Source organism: Heteronotia binoei, chromosome 1 (assembly GCF_032191835.1).
Source record: "Heteronotia binoei isolate CCM8104 ecotype False Entrance Well chromosome 1, APGP_CSIRO_Hbin_v1, whole genome shotgun sequence".
Lineage (NCBI taxonomy): Eukaryota > Metazoa > Chordata > Lepidosauria > Squamata > Gekkonidae > Heteronotia > Heteronotia binoei.
Window position 1 is genome coordinate 150,384,875 of NC_083223.1, and position 26,684 is coordinate 150,411,558.

Here is a 26,684-nt window from a genome sequence, read left to right on the forward strand (position 1 = left end):
CATTAATGATCCACCCGCTGTATTACTGGGCCCGGATAACCCATGGCTGCAACTGTGGATGTGGCCTCAATCCTGAAGGAGTGTGTGCCAAACCTGACCTCTCCCAATCCAAGTTTGGACAACACCCTTGCTGTTACTGTCCAAAACTGATATTTTGTAAGGGGTGAACCATCTTTGTGGCAAAATAATGGCCCATCTGCATTACCTCTGGTCCTGACATACCGCTGCAAAGCCTGCACTGGGCATAATTCTGGTTGGCTGCAGGGGGCCAAAATCACCACTGTACCCCGCTGTTGTTCATCCGTTTCATACAGCTGAGCCCAAAGGGAGAAGCCTCTCTGCCAGTCCAGCTTCAGGCTCTCTTCAGGCCAGGGAAAGCCATAGCTAACAGGCAGGAGCTGGTGAAGAACTCTCTGGGAGGCACTTCTGTTAACCCTCTGTTTTTGCTCTCTTCTTGTTTTGAAGCTTCAGGGAGCAAACTGGAGTTTAAACTTTAAATGGCTCAGGAACCTATACAAACTGGTTTAGTTTGTGAGCTAGCATTTTGGCTCATGTAAGTTTGTGGTTCATTTTGTGGTTCAGCAATGAGCCATGAACCAAACCTCAAAAATGCAGTTCATGCCCATCCCTGGAGAAGACCAGAGAAGAGCAAACTCAAAAAGATGCTATCCAGCAACTGCTAGCCAGCAGTCTGCTAACAGGATCTTCTTTGAATTCTTCCCTTCCTTGATTCCTCCTTCCTTAACAGAAACTCATGTAAAGTGTTTGCTGAAGAGAGGTACAAAAAGACTGAGAGAAGCCTTCCATCCTCTGAGGAAGAACGGGCTTCCTTCCTTTTGTGTGTGTGTGTGTGTGTGTGTGTGTGTGTGTAAAATTAAATGTGCTATAGATAGGGTTGCCAACATATAAACTAGTCCTTCAAGCTGTCCCTTAGGGGAGGGACGGTGGCTCAGTGGTAGAGCATCTGCTTGGTAAGCAGAAGGTCCCAGGTTCAATCCCTGGCATCTCCAAAAAAGGGTCCAGGCAGATAGGTGTGAGAAACCTCAGCTTGAGACCCTGGAGAGCCGCTGCCAGTCTGAGTAGAAAATACTGACTTTGATGGACCAAGGGTCTGATTCAGTATAAGTTAGCTTCATATGTCCATATCAGTTGAATCTGGAGCACTTTGGACTACTGCACATATTGGGACTATTGCTGGTAGCATACTCTCTCCTTACATAATGGTTAAGTGCCAGACTTGTAACAACTGAAAAGGGCCAATCTTATACTGTAATATATTGCAATGGGAGGGTGCTAGGTGTGTTCTAGTGTGCCCCATTGAATTAACTGCACATTCTTGTGTAGCACCAGGGAGCGGCTTTGCAGGTGTCAAAATGGAAAGGACAGCAGAATGATAATTTGGTTTTTTAAGAAACCTCTCGTATACTGCTCAAATGTCTAATAATTATGAAATAAGAGAGTATATACACATACTTGCAGGGTACCACCTGTTAGAAATAAGAAGAGAATTTTTGTGTGTGGATGTAGAAAGACCCCTTCTCTTGTATGAACTTGTCAATCAGAACTGAATGTTCTCTCCAGCATCCAAAAGTTAGGTATCTACTAAAAATGCAGACTTTGTACATGCCTCTGCAGAAATGAGAGCCTTGCTGTTTCCTCCCTATCCCTATAGCTGTTAATTTTTATTGAGGTTCAGGGGTGCAGTGTTTGACTGGCATCTCTTCATCCCACACCTCAGCATCTTCAAATCCCATGTTACTGCCAGCTAACTATGTCTTGTCTAAGTGTGAGCAGTATCTATAACAGAAGTGTTTAGTGGAGGAAAAGCAGATTTTTCTTTCTGAGGCACTGTCAAAAGGAATTGTTCAGCTGCCAGCAGTTCTTTTCCTGGTTGAACAGCTCCGGTGGGTAGACTGGAAGAAGCAGCACTTTCAATAAGACCAGTTTAACTTCTCCAAAGACAATTTAGCCCTTCTGCACATAAATTTGTTTTTGGTGGTTCAAGGGCCTTGGGTGCCAAAGAACATATGCCAAGTTTGCTTTCAGATTCTGGGCAAAAAGGGGAACTTTTAACTTGGGCTTTCAGCAAGACCAGCAGATTCTCACACAGTGCCAGCTGCATTCTTCCTACCATGTTTCATGGCTGTGCTTGGAATTTATAACACCTAAGGCAAAGATCAGGACATCAAATTACGGTATTTCTCAATAACAGTGGCATAAATTTATGTGACATCACACTTGGGTGAAGCTTACAGCCATGGAGGTGCTGTATATTTTATGGAGCTGTAATTTTCTAAAGCAAACGGCATCTTTTATGCCTTATGGTGTTTTGAAATAAGGAAAATAACTGACACTCCTAAAGTATTCTCCTGAAAAGCTAACTTCTTGCACTAGATAGCCAAATGCATCTCAGTTTTCTGAATTTTATCTATTTTTTTAAAAATAATATACTACTTTTCTGTCTCAAGGAATATTCAAGGCGGCTTAAAGGAAAAAAAAAAATCCAAGATATGAAAAATAAATAAATAAATCCCAAATCATAAAACCTTGAACCTGGAATACTAAAAATAGAATGAGAACAAACAAAAGCCTTAGCCAGTGATGCTCAAGTAAAATGGGAAAACTTTGCCTGGTGTATAATGAAAACAGTGCTGGGTTAACATCTCTTGGAAGGGAACTCCATAAGCACAGTACCTTAAACAAATGAAGAGAAGTATGCATTTCCTGTAGGTACTAACTTAACTTTTGGAGGCTGGAGAACTAGGGTTGCCAAGCCCAGTTCAAGAAATATTTGGGGACTTTGGAGGTGGAGCCAGGAGACTTTGAGGGTGGATCCAGGAGCAAGATTGTGACAAGCATAACTGAACTCCAAAGAGAGTTCTTGCCATCAAATCACACTTTTTAAATGCCTTCCCACCATTGGAAATAATAAAGGATATGGGCACCTTCTTTTGAGGCTCAGAGAATTGGACCCCCTGGTCCAATCTTTTTGAAACTTGGAGGGTGTTTTGAGAAGAGGTACCGGGTACCATGGTGAAAATTTGGTATCTCTAACAAAAAAAACAGCCTCCCTAGAGCTCAAATTACGCATGGATCAATTCTCCATTATACCTATAGGAATCAGTCTCCATAGGGAATAATGGAGTGCCCATCAGCCATTTCCCTCCCCCCTGCTTTATGATGACCCTGAAGTGGGTGGAAGACCTCCAAAATAGGGGATCCCCTGCCCCTACCTGGGGATTGGCAACCCTGTGGAGAACCTTCAGTGATTCTTACCTGATGGACAAATTCATAGCAGAGAAGGGGTCTTTCAAACAACTTAGTCCCAAGCCATTTGAAGGCCAGGTTTGAATTTTGCTCAGAAATAACATACATACCCCTTCTCCAGCAGCCTCTTACATATATAAAGAAGGCCAAGATGCTTATTAAATCCTTTGTAGGATTAGGTCCAATTTGTTCAGAATAGTATAAACTCAAATCCTTTTGTCCTTGTGTCACATTGCAGGCTTTCCACAGCAGTTCTGGGATGGTGATGATTTTTAAACAGAAGTAAAACCAGGCAAGGCTCCCAGATTTTATGCTGGTGCCAAAAAAAAGGTGAAGATTCCAGTAAAACATTCCTTACTTTAGCACAAAGCTTTGGTAAATATCTAAATTGCTGAGTGATTGCAAATGTGAATCACACAGAGCTAGGCTCTGTTTGGGTGCCAGCAGCTCCAGCTGTGATAATTGATTCTTTGTTGCAACCCATGGTGCAGTAGTTAAAACCAAATCCAGAAATTATCAGCTGCTTGCCACCCTCTGTTAACAGACTTTTGGGGGCATGCACGTGTTTGCAAACAGTATTCTTTTAGATGAATGTTGAATATTTCTTAGGGTTTTCAATATGTCAAACAATCAACACACAAACATCTGAAAGTCTGAAGCATCACCTATATGATCTAGTGGCCCCCCAATCTTTTTGGCACCAGGGAGCAGTTTTGTGGAAGACAATTTTTCCATGGACCGGTGAGGGTGCTGGGGGTTTTGCTGCTCCAGGCTGCCCCATGTCCACACTTCATCCCTGCCCCCCCCATGGGGGGTATTTAAATGAGAAGTAGGCAAAGGTCTCTGCCTCACTCAGCAGCCTGGTTGCTAACAGGCCATGGATCAGGACCAGTCCATGGCCCGGGGGTTGGGGACCCCTGGTCTAGGTAACTAAACACTGTCTTGTCCATGCTCAATTTCTCATTTTAAAATTATAAATAATAGTGATCTTCCTTCTGAGGCTGTTTTTGAAGAGGTGAGGAAACAACACAATAAACTATGCTGCCCAATGTAAATCATGTTGTATATCTTTCAGTATGGTGCACTGGATTGCTGTGTGCTGACATATTGAAGACTCTACACCATATTAAATAACTGCTGCACATACTCAGGCTGCATCCTGTGAACATTTACTCAGGATTAAACCTTGTTGAAAACAATGGAACTTACTTCCAAGTAAGCATGTGTGTGAAATCCTGTCAAGTTGCTTCTGACTTAACAGAAACCCTATGAATTAATGACGTCCATATCATCCTAACTTTAACCATCTTGCTCAGGTTTTGCAAATTGGGGACTGTGGCTTCCTTGATTAAGTCAATCTCTCTCATGTTGGGTCTTCCTCTTTTCCTGCTCCTGACAACTTTTCCTAGCATTATGGTATTTCCCAGCAACTCTTGTCTTCTCATGCCAAGAATGGGGAAATGAGGGATGGCCATTAGTGATGATCTGATATCACTGCCATGTAAAACCTGGAAGTGATGTCACACCCAGGGCTTTTTTTGTAGCAGAAACTCATTTGCATATTAGGCCACACACTCCTGATGTAGCCAATCCTCCAACAGCTTACAGTGCTCTTAGGACAGGGCCTACTGTAAGCTCCAGGAGGATTGGCTATATCAAGGGTGTGTGGCCTAATATGCAAAGAAGTTCCTGCTACAAAAAAAGCCCTGGTCACACCTCTCTAGGAATTTCCAGAAATGGGTAGAACTAATGAACTTTTTAAAATATTCCCCTTCACAGAAACTGGGGGCTGGAAGCCCTGATGGGGACAGATGCAATACTTTTAATCTGTGCATTGCAAAAGAAAGAAGGGAAAGAACTGGTTCCTCTCTTTTTCTCTGAAGCCTAAGCTGACAGCTTTGGCAGGAAAGAAGTGAAGCAAAATCAGCTGAGTTTTTGATCAGCCCACCCTCTAAATTTGCTACATCTTAGCAAATCTGGGCATCAGCAAAGGTTACATAACGAGAGATGAAAAGATCAGCTGAAAGTTGGTTCTTGACCCCCCAACCACCTGCCCACTCCAAACACCTTCACGAAGTTCTGAGGATATTCTCCCCTGCAGGACTCCCAGCTGATGCCTCATTAGTCAGATGTTGGCTTCTGATGGCTGTAAATAACCTACTGTTGCAAAGACCTGAAAGGTTCCTCCGTTAATTGACTGCTGATTACCACTGGTGAGCAGGAAGTGAGTCATGCTGGCCACTGTTTGCATATCCCTATGCATAGAACTAAAGCAAAGCACTAAATTATTAAATTATAGGTCATGCATGTTAGGATGTTCATTGTACATGTTCTTTTTCCTTTGTGCTCTTTACACAAGTGCATCAGTGAGATCACAAGGCACCCATGGAGCATAGCATGGTGTATGGAGCTTCAGATATTGAATCTGGAACACAGTGTGTTTGTATTCTGTCCGTTTCATTTTCCTCTCCCTGTATTCATCTCTCTCTCTCTCTCTCTCCATCTTACTCATACCACACACTTTGAAGCATTAAACCAGCAATTCATGAATTATGTTGAATCATGGTCCACTATCACAAGTAGGGTTGCCAAGTCCAATTCAAGAAATATCTGGAGACTTTGGGGGTGGAGCCAGGAGCAAGGGTGTGACAAGCACAAATGAACTCCAAAGGGAGTTCTGGCTATCACATTTAAAGGGATTACAAACCTTTTAAAATGCCTTCCTTCTATAGGAAATAATGAAGGATACGGGCACCTTCTTTGGGGGCTCATAGAATTGGACCCCCTGGTCCAATCTTTTTAAAACTTGGGAAGTATTTTGGGGAGAGGCACTGGATGCTATAATGAAAATTTGGTGCCTCTACCTCAAAAAACAGCCCCCCAAGATCCCCAATACCCACGGATCAATTCTCCATTATTTTCTATGGAAATCAGTCTCCATAGGGAATATAGTGAATAAGAATTCCCAGCAGACATTTCTCCCCCCCCCCCCCCGCTTTCTGATGACTTTGAAGTGGGAGGAGGGCCTCCAAACCAGGGGATCCCCTGCCCCTACCTGGGGATTGGCAACCCTACATTCGGGGTCCCAAGGGGTAGGGCCAGTTTTCAAGGCTGCTGATCTGGCAGTGCTCTTCCTCTGCCTTTTACAGTAATTATTGAATATTATGATCCTTCCACACAGTTGATGCCACTGTCTCAAAAAGGCCGAAACATCTAAAGGCAGCAGTCTGAGTAGGCTTCCCAATCCCCAGGTCCCAGAGGGGGATCCCCCAGTTTTACAGGCTTCCCCCCTCCCCAAGCCAGCTGGCTGGCGGGGGAAGCCCCGCCCCCAGAGCCATCATGAACCTCCATGAACGATTCCCATAGGAAATGATGGGGAATTGATCCGCAGGTATCAGGGGCTCTGGGGGGGGGGCTGTTTTTTGAGATAGAGGCACCAAATTTTCAGTATAGCATCTAGTGCCTCTCCCCAAAATACCTCCCAAGTTTCAAAAAGATTGGACCCAAAAGAAGGTGCCCCTATCCTTCATTATTTCCTATGGAAGGAAGGCATTTAAAAATTTGTGCAGTCCCCTTAAATGCGATGGCCAGAACTCCCTTGAAGTTCAATTATGCTCGTCACACCCTTGCTCTTGGCTCCGCCCCCAAAGTCTCCTGGCTCCACCCCCAAAGTCTCCTGGCTCCACCCCCAAAGTCCCCAGATATTTCTTAAATTGGACTTGGCAACCCTAAGTCTGAGGGGGGTGGAAACCCACAGTGCCGCCTTTCCTTTCAAGAGAAACAGTTCTGGGAAATCACCTTTGTTGTTGCTATGAGACCAGAGTGAATATTGGTTGCTGGAAAGTGAAAGAGAAATGAGGATGTTCCTCGTAGGGTTGCCAAGTCCAATTCAAGAAATATCTGGGGACTTTGGGGGTGGAGCCAGGAGACACTGGGGGCGGAGCCAGGAGCAAGGGTGTGACAAGCATAATTGAACTCCAAGGGAGTTCTGGCCATCACATTTAAAGGGACAGCACACCTTTTAGAATACCTTCCTTCCATAGAAAATAATGAAGGATGGGGCACCTTCTTTTGGGGCTCACAGAATTGGACTCCCTGGTCCAATCTTTTTGAAACTTGGGTGGTATTTTGGGGAGAGGCACTAGATGCTATACTGAAAATTTGGCGCCTCTACCTCAAAAAACAGCCCCCCCCAGAGCCCCTGACACCCGCGGATCAATTCCCCATCATTCCTATGGGAATCATTCCTGGAGGTGCATAATGGCTATGGGGGTGGAGCTTCCCCCGCCGGCCAGCTGGCTGGGGGAGGGGGGAAGCCTGTAAAACCAGGGGATCCCCCGCTGGGACCTGGGGATTTGGAAGCCTAATCACAAGTTCTTTGCAGGCCATCTTGTTTTCTTGGACCAGTCATTGTACCATTTGAACTGTAGATAGGGTTGCCAAGTCCAATTCAAGAAATATCTGGGGTCTTTGGGGGTGGAGCCAGGAGTAATGCTGTGACAAGCAGAACTGAACCCCAAAGGGAGTTCTGGCCATCACATTTAAAGGCACCTTTTAAATGCCTTCCTTCCATAGGAAATAATGAAGGATAGGGGCACCTTCTTTTGGAGCTCATAGAATTGGACCCCCTGGTCCAATCCTTTTGAAACTTGGAGAGTATTTTGGGGAGAGGCACTAGATGCTATGCTAAAAGTTTGGTGCCTCTACCTCAAAAAACATCCCCCCCAGAGTCCCAGATCCCCTTGGATCAATTCTCCATTATACCCTATGGGAATTGGCTCCATAGGGAATAATTGGAGCCCCCCCCCTGCTTTCGGATGACCCTGAAGCGGAGGGAGGGCCACCAAACCGGGGGATCCTCTGCCCCACCTGGGGATTGGCAACCCTAACTGTAGAATCTACTAAAAATTCCTCTGTATTTGCACATTGCAAACAAGTTGACAACTTAGATAATGCTGATAACTCCCACTGCAGAGGGAGATGTGGCTTGTGAGGAGGAGTGGGAGAAAGTACTTGGCCATGGCTGCTGAGGGAGAAGGAAGCACCATATCCTTATTGCTAGATATCAGTAAGGGCTCTCTAGAACATTGTTTGAAAGTCTATAACCAATAAAAGAAAACATTTTAATAACCTTTGCTATGAGGCAAGAAAAAAGTTCAGCTCTTGCTATTAGGTGTTTCCTATGATCAAATAATTCCAGAAATCCCAGCCTCGAACTACAGATGTCACGTTCCTCTATAAACTCTGAATTTTTGGACAAAGTGCCAAGAGGAAAACCTTAGTCAGGAGAAATCTGTAGGAATTTATCTCTCTGGCACTCTTCTACAATAGTTCCAATACGATAAATGATTTATAATTCTCTCAGCACTGTAGTAGAGATTTTGGATCCAATTCAGCCTTCATTCATCTCTATGGGACTTGCTCCTGAGCAAGTGTGTGGAGGACTGAAGCCCTTATGTAGTGGAATTTAGATAACTTTTCTTTTTGACATTCAAACCACATGCTGTAGTAAAAATGAAGACAGAAGTCCACCAAAGGAGAGATTTATTTTCAGTTAAAATACTCACTACATTAAAACCACATGTTAGTAAGAATGTATAAGCAATCTTATAAGTTTAGGATAAGGCATACGGCATGAAAGCTGGTTTAAATCATTGTATTTTATTTTTTCAGAAAAAGTTTGACAGGGCAAATCTGTGCCACAGCATAGCCTGACCAGAGCAAGAGCCTTTGGTGTGAATTTAAGAATCTACTTGTATAAAATAGCTTAGCATGCTGCCAATGTATTCCTTTGGATTCATAATTAATATAAATTCTTTATCCATTTCCAATTGTGTTATACTGAACAAAAGCTTCAGCCAATTCTTACTGTACATTTCTGCTGAAATCGGTAATAAATACTGATATTTGAATTCAGAGTTGAGTAACAGAGCACCCAGTTTCTAACGTAGCATTCAGGTTAAACTTTTTCAGAAACGGGCTTCCTGCCAAAAATGTCAGATTTTATAATGCATTGTTCAACTTAGCTTGACATTCTTATCCAAGAAGCTTTTACAGTATTCCACCATGTTAGGGAAATGTAATGACAAAATTAGGAATGTTGGAAACTTTGATATGAACCAAATCACTAGCTGAACTTTGATTCCATCAAACAGGTGGATCCTGGTTGGATGACCTCAATGGTTCTTGTCAAAGTTTGAATTGAAGTCTCCTCAGTATCTGCTTATTCTACAGCTGCATCTTTGGTTCTTGATATTTTAGCACAGTATTCACATTATTTATTTATTTGTTCTGAAATTGCTGTTTGTTACACCAAAGCACTACTTCTACTATTATGGTATAATAGCATGAAACAGCTGTAACTGGAAAAAATTACAGAGGCATACTTCCAACATCAGTCAATAAAGTGGTAAGTAGATTCATGATCATAAGGCGCAGAAGCACACAAAGAAGTGCCTAAATGGTGATTTTCTGTTCCAGCAGAACGTTTTCCTATGCTCTTTTTAAAATTGTAAGCATTAGCAGAGGGGAAGGATACCTAGTATGAAAATATGTTGTAATGGGTGACTCAATAGCACTGCTTCCTCTGTTTACTGATATCTGTGGGTGAATACCTCAATACTTTTTAAAAATATGAGCTGAACAGTCAGCTCCCTGCTTATAACTGGTTGGCATGATACAAGCTGAACTGGGAAGTGTTCATGCATCTTTCGACATAACAGAAGAGAGGCAGAGCTGCTCATTGTAATGGGTTGTTTTCCTCACATGTTAGCTAATGAAGTTTATTTATTTATTTATTTAGACCTTTTAATTTTGCTGTTTTTCCTTCTGGAACTGAGGCAGCATATATAGAGTTCCTAGGAAGTTATCCATCTAGGCACTGACAAGTTTTAAATTCCTGTAGCTTCTACATCATGGGCCTTTCAAACATATCCTGCAACCTCTCTTTGTGTAGCAGATACGTCATGGACTGCAATCCAGATACTAGGAACACTAGAGTTTCTCCCTCCTTTTTTCTGATAGCAGTTTCCACAGGGTTGGCAACTGGAACATTCCTGGAGATTTGTGGATGGAGTGTGAGGATGGTCAGGTTTGGAGAGAGGAAGGACCTCAGCAAGGGATGTGATGTCCTAGAATCCATCCTTCAAAACAGCCATTTTTTCCAGGGTAAACCTGCTGCTCTACTGTGGAATCTCCTTCAAGTTTTGAGAGCAGCTTATTGGGTAAAATGTGGTTGACTTAATTGGAAAGAAGGAGTTGAAATCCCTAACTTTTGTGTAGAGCTTAACATGTGGAAATCAGGAAATTAGCGTCACCAGAATGTCTTTTGTGATTATTACCTCAATTCCTTAACTGGAAGCTCAGTATCATCCTTCCAGCAAGAGGCAGAGGGCTCAGCAGAATATGGCATACAGCCAACCTGTATACTCAGTACAATTTGTGCCCTGTTCTATTTCAAGGCACTCTGTGTTATATTTCACACAGACTCTAATATTTTATCATCTGTTTTTGTTCTCTTTCTCTAGATGTTTCAAGATGTGTGGCAGAGAGGAAGTACACTCAGGAACAAGCTCGCAAGGAGTTCCAGCAAGTGTTTATTCCAGAATGCAATGATGATGGCACTTACAGCCAGGTTGGCTAAATTTTGATATTTTTTTTTAGGCATGTCAGTAAATTAAGGCTGACCGTGTTGTGTGTTCAGCTCCTTCCTCCAATTCAGAACCGCAATTTTCTATATTTCATATTTCACTATACATGTTTTAAAGCAAATGAAATGAATATGTATGGATTTATAATGTTGAATGTATATGGCTTCTACCAGGACTGAAATAACTGATGCCCTAAGCATAGCCCAACAATGGTGTCCATTGGCCTTTCCGCTTTTTAACTGGCATTAAGACTCAGTAAGTGCTGAAGGTGAAACAAAAGATTAAAAATTCAGGACTTCCGGGGTTGGAAAATGCTGAGCTGAATTGCTTCTCAAAAGGGGAGCAGGCTGGGGCTTCTGTTCGGGGTAGTGGAGGGCAATTTAATGCCTACTGCCTACTTTTCTCAGTCAGAGATCAGTCCAAGATATGCACATGAAACTCTGAGGAGATTTACCTTGGCTAAAAGGGAGTCCCAGGGGTCGGGCTCCTTTGAGGCTTTGAAGGGTCTCCGGAGACAAGTTGCATATTCATCATCTGCAGAAGTTTCCAGAGTCATTTATTTGATATAAGCTCGACAGGATCATAACCTTCTTTGAGACTGCTAAACATCTAAAGCTATACAAGACCGGTGTTGGATCTGGATAACTGCAGAAAAAGGTACTGATGACTATCTTCATTCCGGGACTATTTAAAGTTAAACAAAATAAAATCAGAAGGTGGGAAATAGAGATTCAGAAAGCTTGGAAGAAGAAGGGGAGATGGGGTGAAATTTGAATTTTTTAAATTTAAAGGACAGTGCTAAAAAGTAGAAAGGAATTTGTTGTTTTGTCTGCTTGTGGTTTTGGTGAAAAAGCCCCATCGTCACAGATTTGCAGCTCTCACAGTCAACACAGGAAATACGTCAAACATTGCGAGATCTTTTTACCAGTGAAAACGGGATTTGGTGGCAAGAAAAGCAGGAAGTGTTGGATGGAAAAGGGAAATAATTGAAGCAGCTAGCCTACTCTAGGAGTATAATATCATAGAAAAACATCGGTGGCCATTGCTAGGAGGTCAAAATTTAAACAAAGTTTTTAAAGTGTTCGGGACATTAAAAATTGGTGAAGCTGACAGAGGTGACAATTATAAGGTAAATACTATTGGACATTATTGCTGATAATTATTTTAGAAGCCTTTTGAAGGAATTTTTTTTTAAAGGAAAGCAGAAAGACGCGACCACCATTTTGGAAGAAATAAGAACTTTAAAAATTAATATCTGAGCCCAGGAGGCTCTGAGGACGGCAAAATTAGGCTTATTGAAAAGGGCAAGCCTTACTCTATCAAACCTGATAGTTTAAATTTAATTTGGAGAGGTCAAAATTGTCAGTGTTTTTTTTTAAAATGTCAGAGCATAAAGTTAACCCGTGCAAGGACTGCCTCAATGGAGAAAGTGCAAGAGCAATTAGAAGCAATGGAAGCCAGGATGATGAAAGGGGTGAGAGACATGATAACTGCTTCTAAAAAAGAAATTAGAAAAGACATTGAAGAGATAAGGAAAGATATAGAAGATCTCAGAAATGAGACTGTGGTAACATCAAAGAAAGTGCAAGAGGTGGAAGAGAGAGTGAAAGTACATGATTCCACCTTGCTAAAAATGCAAGAAAAGGTGGCAATTCATGACTGCAAATTGATGGAAACCCAGATATGTCTGAGAGGAGTACCTGAGGATGAAGAGACTGATTTGAAAGGATATATAATAAGAATAATTGCAGAATTTTTGGAGGAAGATCCTGAAGGAACTAGAAGCATGTATGACTATATGTATAGAGTGAACTCACTATATGCCAAGAAAAATAATCTACCAAGAGATGTGGTTATAAGATATATGACAAAAGAAATGGTGGGAAAAATCTTGAATAAAAATTTTGAAAAGACATATAAGTCACACCTTTGTTATTAGCCAAAATACAAGAATATGGGGAGTTGGCGGGACTTTGTTTTAATAAAGAAAAATCAAAGCTTCTATGTAAAAATATGCAAATAAATAAGCAACAAGAATTGCAGAGACTAACGGGCTGTGAAGTTACCTCCAAGGTAAAATATTTGGGTGTGGAGATAACAATGAAGAATATTGATTTGTTCAAAAATAATTATGAGAAGCTATGGCGTAAAATGGATGAAGATATGTTAAAGTGGAATAAACTTAATTTGTCACTGTTGGGTAGAATAGCCGCAATTAAAATGAATATTCTACCAAGAATAATGTATATGTTTCAAACTATTCCGATTGTGAAAGATAGTAAACAATTTAATAGTTGGCAAAGAAAAATTTCAGAGTTTGTGTGGGTGGGGAAGAAACCAAGAATTAAAATGAAAATTTTAACAGATGCATAAGAGAGAGGCGGATTTCAATTACCAGACTTAAAATTATATCATAAAGCAGTTTGCTTAGTATGGATAAAAGAATGGATAATGTTGTTAAACAAAAAACTCTTAGTGTAGAAAGGTCATGGAAATAAATTTGGCTGGCACGCTTATATGTATTATGTGAAAAAAAAGATAGACAACTTTTTCTCTCACCATTATATAAGCAACAGCTTGCTAAATACATGGATAAAATGTAAGAAATATGGAGATGAGAGAAAACCGTTATGGATAGTGCCAGCTGAAGTGATAAAAATAACAGCTGAGACGGGTGAAGAAAAGTGTTTGTCATATAATCAACTCTCTCTCTCTCTCGGCTTGGCTTCGCGAACGAAGATTTAAGAAGGGTGCAATAGTCCACGGAATACAAAGTGGCAAAATAAAATTGAAAACTGCTGAAGAGCTGAATAATAAATATGATTGGTTTCAAATGCAACAAATAAAGAGCTTGGTGGAGAATGACATTAAAACTGAAGGAATAAGAAAAGAGCAAACAGAAATGGAAAAAGTTCTGCTTGGAGACAACGAAAAATTAATTTCAAAATTATATAAATTACTTTTTAAATGGTCTACGGAAGATGAAGTAGTGAAATCTCAAATGATTAAGTGGGCAATTAATGTAAATAAAGAAATACAGATGGAAACTTGGGAATATTTGTGGAAGAACTCTATGAAGCTTTCGATGTGCCATAGTATTAAAGAGAACTGTTTTAAAATGATGTATAGATGGTATATGACTCCTAAGAAATTGGCAAAGATGAATAATAAGATGCCAGACATATGTTGGAAATGTAAAAAACATGAAAGTTCTTTCTACCGTATGTGGTGGACTTGTGAAAGAGCAAAAAAGTATTGGCAGATGATTCAACAAGAAATTTCTAGGATCTTGGGATATGAATTTAAGAAAGTTGCAGACTTTTCTGTTGGGATTACAAAAATTTCCAAAAGAAGATAGAACTATAATTTGGTACTTGCTTTCAGCTGCTAGGATATTATATGCACAGTTGTGGAAGCAAGAAAAAATACCAGAGAAATGGGATTGGATTGTAAAAGTTATGACAAGGAGTGAAATGGACATATTAACAAGAATTTTAAGAGACTATGATTTAGAAGTTTTTAAGATGGAGTGGAAAAAGTTCAGAAGATATGTAGAAAAAGAGTGGAAAATAAAAGGACATTGGACAATTTTTGATAATGATTAAGTCTTAGAAAAAAGAAGAATATTAATTTTTGGTTTTATTAGTTAAGGGTACCTTTAAACATTAGTACTTTAAGTAAATAATACCGGCAGGGGTCAAGTAACGAGGGGAGGGGTGGGTAGAGAGTAATATATGGAATAGATAAAAGAAGTTATTAATGATGCAAGAAATATAATTTATTACCATATGTTACCAAATAAAATTGTTTTAACCAAAAAAGATTAAACATTCAGTTTTCTTCCAAGTCATCCCCCAGGCCTATTGTTACCAGGTCAACTTACCTGGCCAGTGTGTGTGTGTGTGTGGGGGGGTCTCCTGACATCCTTCCAAGAGACTAGAAGTGATGTTGGGTATTTTTGGGCCTACTTCCAGTTGTGGGGAACACTCTGGTTTTTGGGCAAATGTTTATGGTAAACTAATCTTCAAACCATAGAGTTTTGCTCTTAAATCAGATCATCACTCCCAAATGGAAGTAGACCTGAAATTGGAAGTAGGCCCGAAACTGGAAGTAGGCCTGAAAAGGTAAGTTGGGGGTGGGGTTTCTACCCACTGGCCAGCTGGCCAGTGATGGGCAAGAGCCTGTAAAATTGGGTATTGCCCCACTCCCACTGTGGGCCTGGCAACCTACCCAGGCCAGACCCCACAACTAGATTAAGTATAAACTTTTTCTAAAAAAAAAAAAAAATACTTATTTAACACTAAATAGCAGTAAGCAATATAAGCAAATTATTTACTTATAACTAGGAAAACAGAAAAATGCAAATTTAAAACACTTTTTAGTGCATTAACAGATATTAAAATATGCAAGCTCAGTTTTATATGCTTGCTGTTGTTTTCTTACAGGTTCAGTGCCATGTTTATACAGGCTATTGTTGGTGTGTTACTCCAAATGGTCGTCCAATCAGTGGTACCGCTGTAGCACATAAAACTCCACGTTGCCCAGGTAAAATGTGTTTTGTCAATGAAGGACCTATTCTTGACAAGACTTTAGATATATGTTATAAACTGCCTATGTATATTTTTTCACATGGAATTTAAAAACCACATATTCATCCCATAAAGGAAGTTGCTTGAATCACAGATTTAGTGTTTCAAGAAAGCTACTGTTCTCTTCCAGTACTGGCTGTTAAGTCTCACAGTGGATTGAATGATCTTTCTTTCCCTTAGATTTCATATGGTTTTCTAATATTTGAATGCAGCTATGAATGTTGGATTTGGATGAAACAATTCATAAGTCTGTTCTATTGACAGTATTTAAAAGGTTCTCACTATATCTTCTGGTTAACACTCAAATGACTTGAGATCAGTGAGTTGTATTCATGCATTCCCAACAGCAGGATTCTACTTGAAAAGAGCTAATTTCTGTGAAAGGATGAGTGATGCTTGCCAATTAATTTCAATTTTTCAGTTGACTGGGAGTCCTCTAATGTTGGATGCCATACACAGGATGCTAACAAGAGTAAGGAAAAGAAGAGATGCAACATTATCTGTGCTTAACAGGAGGTATCACTAAGCATCAGGATATATCTGCAGTTATACAAATGTATGTCTCCTGTGAGAGACACATTTCTTACTTCTTTCCCCAAAGCAAGAGCTTTACTCCATTGCTCAAGCATAATGCCTCTGTATAAATCAATGGTGTGGCCTCATTTGGAGTACTGTGTACAATTCTGGTCACCACACTTCAAAAAAAGATATAGCATTGGAAAAGTTCCAGAAAAAGACAATTAGAATGATTAAAGGTTTGGAACACTTTTCCTATGAAGAATGGTTAAAACGTTTGAGGCTCTTTAGTTTGGAGAAACGTTGACTGAGGGGAGACATGATAGAGGTTTACAAGATTATGCATGGGATAGAGAAGGTAGAGAAAGTACCTTTCTCCCAATACGAGAACTCGTGGACATTCAATGAAATTGCTGAGCAGTCGGGTTTGAATGGATAAAAGGAAGTACTTCTTCACCCAAAGGATGATTAACACATGGAATTCACTGCCAAAGGGGTGGTGGTGGCTACAAGCATAGCAAGTTTCAAGAGGGGATTGAATAAACATATGGAGCAGAGGTCCATCAGTGGCTATTAGCCACAGCGTATTGTTGGAACTCTGTCTGGGGCAGTGATGTTCTGTATTCTTAGTACTGGAGGGCGGCAACAGTGAGAGAGCTTCTAGTGTCCTGGTCCCACCGATGGACCTCCTGATGACACCTGTTTGTTTGTTTTTTTGCCGCTGTATGACACAGAGTGTTAGACTGGGTGGACCGTTGCCCTGATCCAACATGGCTTCTCTTATGTTCTTATGGGATCAGTAGTGGCAGTGGTTTGAAAGGACAATGATTCAGTTTTAGTGCTGCAATGCTGAAACTAGGGGACAACAACCACCTTGCGGATCTGCAGTTTATCACAGGGTAGACACATCCCAGAGGTAGGATGATTCCAGGTTACTGGATGATCATACTCTTATATGTGCCTATTTGCAATAGTGTAATTGCTAGCAACCACATAGTACTTTGAGAATACTGTATTCATTGTGTGTATAATAATGCATCCTGCTTGACTTAAAAAAAACCCCCTCTCAAGTAATTGAAGTAACTGCTGTGGAGTAATTGCTGCTTCTAGGAACCATGTCATCTGTCTAACTGTCACCATTCCTAGCTCCAGGCATTATTGCATTAGTGTGGGATCCCATCCACAAAGAAACAAGCCAGTCCAGGGGTAGGGTTGCCAAGTCCAATTTAAGAAATATCTGGGGACTTTGGGGGTGGAGCCAGGAGACTAGGGGTGGAGCCAAGAGCAAGGGTGTGACAAGCATAATTGAACTCCAAAGGGAGTTCTGCCCATCACATTTAAAGGGACCGCACACCTTTTCAATGCCTTCCTTCCATAGGAAATAATGAAGGATAGGGGCACCTTTTGGGGCTCATAGAATTGGACCCCGTGGTTCAATCGTTTTGAAACTTCGGGGATATTTTGGGGAGAGGCACTAGATGCTGTGCTGAAAATTTGGTGCCTCTACATTAAAAAACAGCCCCCCCCCCCAGAGGCCCAGATACTCGCAGATCAATTCTCCATTATTTTCTATGGGAATAAATCTCTGTAGGGAATAATAGAGTTCCCAGCAGCCATTTCCCTCCCCTCCCCCCGCTTTCTGATGACCCTGAAGCAGGGGGGGGGGGTCCAAACCGGGGGATCCCCTGCCCCCACCTGGGGATTGGCAACCCTATCCAGGGGTCATTTTGTAGAAAAATAGGGGGTGGAGCACATTAGCATAACTTATTAGCATATGCTGCCTCCCCCCCCCAGCCAAAAGCAACCCGATGCAAGAAAGCAGAGCCTTGGGTGAGCAAGGCCTGCTTGGGTTGGCTAGACATCCAGCCAGCCGAAGCAAGCCTCACCCACCTGGGGCTCTCCTTGGCTGCTCCCCAGTCAAAAGGCCAGCAAGCCACCTGCCACCCAGAATCACACAAGAAGTGGAGAAAGGGTGGCGTGGGCTTCTCCACAGGTTAATGAGGGCTGCTGAGGGCATGACAAAACCTCTAATGGGTGGCTGGCTGGCTGGCTGTCCACTCTCCTAATCCAAGGATTGCTATGCAACTGCACCTGCTATTCAATGGACAAAGTAAGTGGGGAGGAAGAGGGGGAACCATCAGAAAAGTTCAGGAGCTGTGCTCCTGTGAGCTCCTGCTAAACCTGAGGCCTGGTTGTGCCATGTTGGTGTGCATGAATCAGGGCTGAGATGAATAAGGCAGAACTACATGTGAAAATGTAGTTGCATTTCTGAAGCTGCCCCACCACTTCCCCCTTGCTCTACCTCCTTCAGCTTCCTTTCTCCAGTTCTGGAGGAAAACACGTATCTCTCCACTGGGGAAATGTGGCATCTGAGAAACAGAAGGAGGTTAAACATCCTTCTATTCCTGCCTTGCAGAGGGACATCTCCTAGTGCCCAATGGAATAGAAAAACAATGCCCAGAATTTAGATCAAAGGCCTTAGGTGGCAATAAGTATTGATAAAAATCCAAGAAGCTCATCATTTATGATGCATGTCTTCTCAGAAAATGACAGCATACATAAACTGTACAAACTAAGTGCCAGTCATTCACATTCATTTAGGGAAAATATGACTGAATGATATTAGGATCATTAATGTTTTGGGGCTTTGTGTAATAATAAAGCTGTCACCTAACATATTTTTTCCTTTTTTGTTTGTTGACATATTGCTTTGTGTATTCCCATTTCCCAGGGTCATTCATATTTTGGAACTAAAATTTGTAAGACTTATAATATTTGCCCTATAGGAAGGTTCTACCTTCATTATACTGGATGGCAACTCTTATTGTACAATTAAGAAACAGTAACAACACAGGCTTTGCAAAACTATTTACCATGAATTGCTTATGAATAAGTTATGTTTAAGGATGAAAATGGTTTAGTATTATAGGTCAGGGGTGGCCAACGGTAGCTCTCCAGATGTTTTTTGCCTACAGCTCCCATCAGCCCCAGCTATTGGCCATGCTGGCTGGGCTGATGATAGCTGTAGGCAAAAAACATCTGGAGAGCTAGCGTTGGCCACCCCTGTTATAGGTCATACAAAACCAAGAAGTTTAAACTAGAGTATTGATCCATAACTTGTTGACAGACATGTAATAATAAAACTGCCTCTGTGGCATCTGTAATAAGGAGGAAGACTGTTCCTCAAAGAGCTCATCTTGAGGTAAAAGACCATTTTCTCATCCATTCAGGACATACACAAATTTGCAATGCTGTGTGCAAATGAATTCCCCAGAGGAATCTCTTGGAGTCCTTACTCAACATGATCTTCAAATAGGAGAGATCATTTTACAAAAAGCAGTAATATATGCTGTACATGGAAAGGGATATCCCAGTAGAGTGTTCATTTTGTAGAATTATCCTTGGTCCTTCATGTGGCCACTTCAGCCAATTCACAGCTTTGAATTATGGAAAAGTTTGAACTTTTGAGTTAAAATAAAACATGGTACTCTTGCAGCATGCTCTAACTTGAGAGCAAACCAAGCAATGAGCTCTGGAACAAGCACAAAGTGTAAGGGCAATCACAAGCCCTAGAGCACAATTGTTTTGAAGTCATTCATTTAGGATTTTAATAGCATTTATTGCTGAATTATTTTCTGAAATTACATTCCTTTTTTACAAGATGTAATTTAATATGATTGTTTTATACACCATTTGCCAGCCCGTATTTACTTATGTGGATGTCTGTGTATACACAGGTCTACTCCCCACCCCCCTGTATTTCCTGCATTTATCTGGGACATGATCCGAGATTTTTTTTAATTCCTTAATTTTGTTTCATCTGTTTAAAGAAGCCCACCCATGTTATTAATGCTCTGTAATATCTTAAAGATGCTCAAACACCTGCTGGTTCAGTTCATAACCAGTTCACCACTTCTGATCAGGCAGCTGATTAACTTACAAGCTGTTCAGGTGTTTGCAACCTGTTCAGTGCTAACAGGCTAGAAGCAGTAAGAGATCTCAAGCCAACTCCCAGCAGATTCCCCAGTCAGATGAGAATTGGCTTTTAAATAATCCTATTAGTCAGCTGTTTATGTTGTTCAACTTGAGCTATGTTTGGCTCATGCTTCTAATACAGTATGTTTGGTTGCCAAACAGGTTCATTGCAAATTCTGCAGCATCCCTAGTCCATTTTCAGCTGTATTCCCAAACAGTTTAGTCCTTCAGCATCTATCACACTGGGACTTTGCCCTAAAAATGCATCTCAGTGTACTAGTCTTACCTTATCATACTTCCCAGTCTTCATTCGAGTAATTCAAGTGTATGGGGTGGATCCTAAGAACCAGGGGTTTTTTTATAGCAGGAACTCCTTTGCATGTTAGGCCACATACCCCTGATGCAGCCAATTCTCCTGGAGCTTACAGTAGGCCCTGTACTAAGAGCCCTGTAAACTCTTAGTTGTGCGAAAAGGATCTAGGGGTCTTAGTGGATCATACACTGAACATGAGTCAACAGTGTTGATGCAGTGGCTAAAAAGGCAAATGCAATTTTGGGCTGTATCAACAGAAGTATAGCGTCCAGATCACGTGATGTGATGGTATCACTTTACTCTGCTCTGGTAAGACCTCACCTAGAGCATTGTGTTCAGTTTTGGGCACCACATTTTAAGAAGGATATAGACAAGCTGGAATGGATCCAGAGGAGGGTGACAAAGATGGTGAGGGGTCTGGAGGCAAAGTCCTATGAGGAAAGGTTGAAGGAGCTGGGGATGTTTAGCCTGGGAAGGAGGCAGCTGAGAGGTGATATAATCACCATCTTCAAGTACTTGAAGGGCTGTCACATAGAGGATGGTGTGGAATTATTTTTTGTGGCCCCAGAAGGTAGGACCAGAACCAGTGGGTTGAAATTAAATCAAAAGAGTTTCCATCTCAACATTAGGAAGAACTCCCTGGCAGTTAGAGCAATTCCTCAGTTAAAGCAATTCCTCGGGAGGTAGTGGGCTCTCCTTCCTTGGAGGTTTTTAAACAGAAGCTAGATGGCCATCTGACAGCAATGAAGATCCTGTGAATTTAGGGGGAGGGGTTTGTGAGTTTTCTGCATTGTGCAGGGGGTTGGACTAGATGATCCTGGAGGTCCTTTCCAGCTCTATGAGTCTATGGTTCTTGGAGGATTGGCTAGATCGGGGTGGTATGGCCTAACATGCAAAGGAGTTCCTGCTACAAAAAAAAGCCCTGCTAAGAACCATACCCTAAGCAGCATCCATACAATAGAAATTTACCACTTTCCTTGCCTGTGGCTGTGATCCCAAATATTGTGATGCTGTGGGCTGGATGGCTCTCAAAAACTAGCAGCTTCTGCAGTGGGAGGATAAGGCTGGGAAAAAACCCCTGTGCAGCAAAATTTGAATGATCAGAAGAAAACATAGAATCTTACCCCAAGTAGTTAAGCCACTTGGTGAGTTTCATAGTTAACTGGAGATCTGAACCCAGAAATTCTTGATCCTAATCCAGAATTCTATCCCAGTAGTCTGCAAATTAACTGAAATTCATAAATATTTGTTACTTGATTCATTAAAACGTTACCCCTTGAAGATAGCAACACTTTCCATTCTGAGTACCTGCATATTTCAGTTGTTTCCAGTACCAAACTGTTTGGGTGAATGAGGCTGTATAATATTATTGTAATTGTTCCACTTCTTTAAAAAGAAGGGTGTCTGCCAATGCTAAAACCCTGCAAGCACACCCCAGTCTCAATAAACAGCACTACGCATTTTTAAAGCTTGCAGATTTTCCCAGGCACCTCTACCCAACCTCATCTAGTATTGTAAGAACGCTAGACAACCAGAGAGGTACAAAGTAAATCAAAAGAACTTCCTTGACAGCATGAAGATAAATGTTCCCATCCCCACTCCCCAGACTGTCTACTGAAAAATACCAGATGCAGCACTTTTTTACTGCTTTCTGAATCCAGAGATCAACATTTAGGCAACTAAAAGAGATTCCAGAGCCACTGGACCCTTGGGAGATGGAATGGAAATCTAGAAACAGGTGTTAAATTGCTGTTGGAAATGTTGATGCATGCATTGTTGTCAGATAGTATTTCCTCTTAAACATTGCATAACCATGTGCTTAGCACTGTAGATGTTGGTAAAAGACATGTGCAGGTGATAGTTGTTCTCCCTTCTCAGTCTGAACATAGTAAATAAGTTTGCTGCAGTAATTACTTTTTTTGCTGCTTATTGGTTTGAATCCTGAGTACAATTCATGTAACTTTGTTTTCTTATTGACTCCTTATCTCTACCCCATCCTAGGTTCTCTAAATGAGAAGCTGCCACAACGTGAAGGTACAGGAAGAACAGGTAAGCCTGCTGAGGTGGGGAGGGCGGGATAGAAATAAAATTTATTATTATTATTATTATTATTAGTAATATATATTGCAATTTAATACAGAATTGACCTCTCCAATGGCAACAAACACTTGTTTCTTATAATATTTCCACAGCACCCCAAATGAGCCAAAGCTTTTTAACTAGGGTTGCCAAGTCCAATTTAAGAAATATCTGGGGACTTTGGGGGTGGAGCCAGGAGACTTTGGGGGTGGAGCCAGGAGACTAGGGGTGGAGCCAAGATCAAGGCTGTGACAAGCATAATTGAACTCCAAAGGGAGTTCTGGCCATCACCTTTTCAATGCCTTCCTTCCATAGGAAATAATGAAGGATAGGGACACCTTCTTTTGGGGCTCATAGAATTGGACCCCCTGGTCCAATCGTTTTGAAACTTGGGAGATATTTTGGGGAGAGGCACTAGATGCTGTACTGAAATTTGGTGCCTCTACCTCAGAAAAAGCCCCCCCCCCCAGAGCCCCAGATACCCATGGATCAATTCTCTATTTTCTATGGGAATAAATCTCCATAGGGAATAATAGAGTTCCCAGCAGACATTTCCCTCCCCTCCCCCCACTTTCTGATGACCCTGAAGCGGGGGGAGGGCCTCCAAATGGGGGGGGGGAATCCCCTGCCCCCACCTGGGGGTTGGCAACCCTATTTTTAACTCTGAAGTTGAGCAGAGAGTTCGAAGCTAATTTTGAAAGCTCTGACAGCATCCCTAGTAAACTTAGCAAAACTGTGTTTCTCCACTGCCTGCTTTTCCATGTATATATTTCAGCACATCAACTGGAACAGATTTCTTTGATTAAAGAGCACAGCCACTTGTGCTATTGCTTGCTATGTCTGGATTGGCTTGGCCAGAAACACTGTCACCTTTGTTTTCTCTCAGCAAATGAATCTGCTTATGTGTAATAATCACCCCAACCTGCCATTGAAAGCAGCAGCTTACAGTATTTATTGCTTGAGACCCAGGCCTGGAGAAAAATGTCCTGTGCCATTTATTTATTCACATTATTCATAGCCTGCCTTTCTCATGAGAACTCAAGGCGGATTACAAATAGTGAGTCTGTCAATAAACGGATTTTAGTGCATTAGGATTTTAGAAGTCTGGGATCCCCAGAAAGAAGTGAAGGATAGTATAAGTATTAACATGACACATTAAATGATAGAAAAATTACATAACAGGATCCTACTTATAGTAAGCTATACACAGCAGTACAGACCAGGGGTGTCGAACTCATTTGTTATGAGGGCTGAATCTGACATAAATGGGACCTTGAGGGGCCGGTCCATGTAAAGTTGGGCTGAGCCAAGTTGGGTTGGGCCATGTGTGTACCTATTTAAGATTCGGTAGCAGAGATATAAATTTTATAAAGAACACAGACAAACACAAATGTTTTTTTTTAAAAAAAAAAACCTTAAAATATTCTTAAAATGTTAGCATTCATTACTCTTAAGGATGCTTTTTTTGTATTTCTCCCATGGGATCCATGGAACTGGGCAAAGAAAGCTCTGGCTCTTTCCTTCCTTCCCCAGGAAACTGGGGGGGGGGGAGCTTCAGCCAATGGAGAAAATAGAGGTTTTGCTCTGTAGCTCCTGAGCAATTGAGCAAGCCTTGCATGGCAAGTTGTTATGCAAAAGGAAGCAAGATATAGGGAGAAGGAAGCAGATGACAGACAGTTGCTCGGAGGCCTGATAGGAGCCCTCCGGGGGCCTAATTCAGCCCCCAAACTGCATGTTGACACTCCTGGTATACACCATAGTCCCTAGTAATTCATCCAAGTATGTTTGTGGACCATTTTGTACAGCGTAACACTATTACCTGTTCAGAAAAGTTTGTGGAAAGCCAGGAGTGTGGGAACTCCCTGGCCAGGCCATTCCATAATTTGGGAACTACAACAGAGGAAATTACATGTACTGCCAGTTGTTGATTTTGCCCAGTTGTAGGCTGGCACCCGCAGAAGGGGGTACCAGCTGACAACTGGTGTCAGGAACCAATTGGGGTCAGGAAGCAATTTTTTCCAGGCCAGTTAAACCAGAGTTCAATACCGTGAGAAGCTTCAATTGCTCGTTTTGGTACTTTTTGCCATCTTCTGGGCATGAAGCAGGGTTTAATGGGGGAAGGCCTGTAGCCAGAAAATTTTGGGTGGAGGGGCCCGGGTAGGGTTGCCAAGTCCAATTCAAGAAATATCTGGGGACTTTGGGGGTGGAGCCAGGAGACTTTGGGGATGGAGCCAGGAACAAGGGTGTGACAAGCATAATTGAAACCCTTTCTTCCATAGGAAATAATGAAGGATAGGGGCACCATATTTTGGGGCTCATAGAATTGGACCCCCTGGTCCAATCATTTTGAAACTTGGGGGGTATTTTGGGGAGAGGCACTAGATGCTACACTAAAAATTTGGTGCCTCTACCTCAAAAAATAGCCCCCCCCCAGAGCCCCCAATACCCGCGGATCAATTCCCCATTATTCCCTATGGGAATCGTTCTCCATAGGGAATAATAGAGTGCCTAGTAGACATTTCCCTCCCCCCCCACACACTTTCTAAAGCGGGGGGAGGGTCTCCAAACCAGGGAATCCCTGCCCCCTCCCTCTCTCATACACACAAATACTTACTGGGTCTTGTTCCTGCAGAACTTTACTTGCTCTGAAAACGAAAGTAAAAGAAAGGGAGGGGCCGTTCTCTGAGGAAACTGTTACTGATCCTTTCCCATGAAGCCCTTCCTGTTTCCTGCTTCCTGCTCAGTCTTAAAGGCACACATTTTAAAAACTGTTTGCAGGTTTCTAAACCTGCAGGAGCTCTAAAACTACAGGATGACTGTGGGGGCGGGGCTTCCCCTGCTGACCAGCTGGATCCCCCGCTGGGACCTGGGGATTGGGAAGCCTAGGCCCGGGAGCTAAAAATTTTAGGGCTTGGCTTCTTCCCTCCAGTGGCCAGCATGCCCAGCCCCAGCTCTCTCTCTCTTCCCCTCACTCACTCTCTCCCCTCTCTCGCTCTCTGTCTTGCTGTTGCTCTTTCACTCTCCCTGTGTGTGGAGGAAGATATTTATGAATTTCCTGCATTGTGCAGGAGGTTGTACTACATAAGAAGAGAGGAGGGAGAAGAGATTGGATTTATACCTCACCCTTCACCACCTGAAGGAGTCTCAGAGTGGCTTACAATCTCCTTTCCCTTCCTTTCCCCAGAAAAGACACCCTGTGAAGTAGGTGGGACTGAGAACGCTGACAGAAACTGCTCTTTCCATAATGAGAACTTCTGTTCCCATATTTGCAAGAGTGGAAGGGAAATGAGCCAGAGAGAGAGGCTTGCCTAGTTTGAGGGTTTCAGACCATGGATTACCTCATTCATAGTTCACTCCCTTAGCCACTGTACCATAATTTGTTTCAGCACGTGGCACCAGAGGGACTGAGAGGCTTCAGAGTGCAGTACTGGGACAACCAGGAATAAACTTTAAAACATGAAAAGGAAAGGAATAAATGTTGTGTTGGAGCCACACTGCAACTGAACACGAGCCTCACAGTTTTCAGATGTGGTTGCCCTATCCTTTGGCCAATTGAGAATGCACTCTCTGAATGCTGCCAAAAGTTGCCACATCTTTTGTAAAGAGATAGTAACTCTCATTCCCATCATAAATGCATTATGTCTTCTTCCACAATCTTCTTTTATGAACTCCTAGCGCTTACTCCCATGTTCCACTGCTCCTTTGGAATCAGTAGGATTTAATTCCAGTCTTCACATCCCAGTTCAGTTCTAGCTGCATATTAACTAATGGTCCCAGAAGAGGATGTACATTCTTGTCCATATTTAAAAGCCTTATCCAGTCAGTTCAGTTGGTCCTGAGTACTACACAGATGGCGATGCATGCTCCAGATGTGCATTTATGTTCACATCAGCTCTCCCTTTGTGGAAAGGTGCGGGGTCTCCATGCAGGATTAGGACAAAGTCCTAGACTGATTTCTAAGAACTGACTATAACATTATCAGCTTAAAAATCTACTTCTAAATCAAATATTGTCTCCATAAACTTTTTCTTCTTCTGCACTGAATCCCTTTATAAAGCCAAATTCTGCTTAAGACCAAAATATGGAACTCAGGGGCCATCATTTCATCCATTCTCTTTAATTCACTGGACTTTCAGTTCTCCTACAGTGAATTATTGTAATGAGTTAAGCTGATGGATCTCATTCAAAACCATAAAGTTGCAGTTATTATTAATGATACATCCTGATACTTTCTTTATGGGCCTGTGCTAAAATCATCCCTAGTACTGGGCCATTTTACCTCCTAGAGAAGTCAGT

At 41.9% G+C, this 26,684-nt stretch overlaps 1 protein-coding gene across 2 annotated transcripts in view; it reads left to right on the top strand.

Moving 5' to 3' along the window:
* The window catches only part of SMOC2 (SPARC related modular calcium binding 2), a 257,957-nt gene that overhangs the window by 94,960 nt on the left and 136,313 nt on the right, over positions 1 to 26,684 (top strand). For both annotated transcript variants that reach the window (XM_060242496.1, XM_060242504.1), the window contains exons 3-5: positions 10,794 to 10,900; positions 15,362 to 15,461; positions 22,311 to 22,358. In XM_060242496.1, the coding sequence (XP_060098479.1) occupies positions 10,794 to 10,900; positions 15,362 to 15,461; positions 22,311 to 22,358 (255 nt within the window). The remainder of the gene's footprint in view (positions 1 to 10,793; positions 10,901 to 15,361; positions 15,462 to 22,310; positions 22,359 to 26,684) is intronic.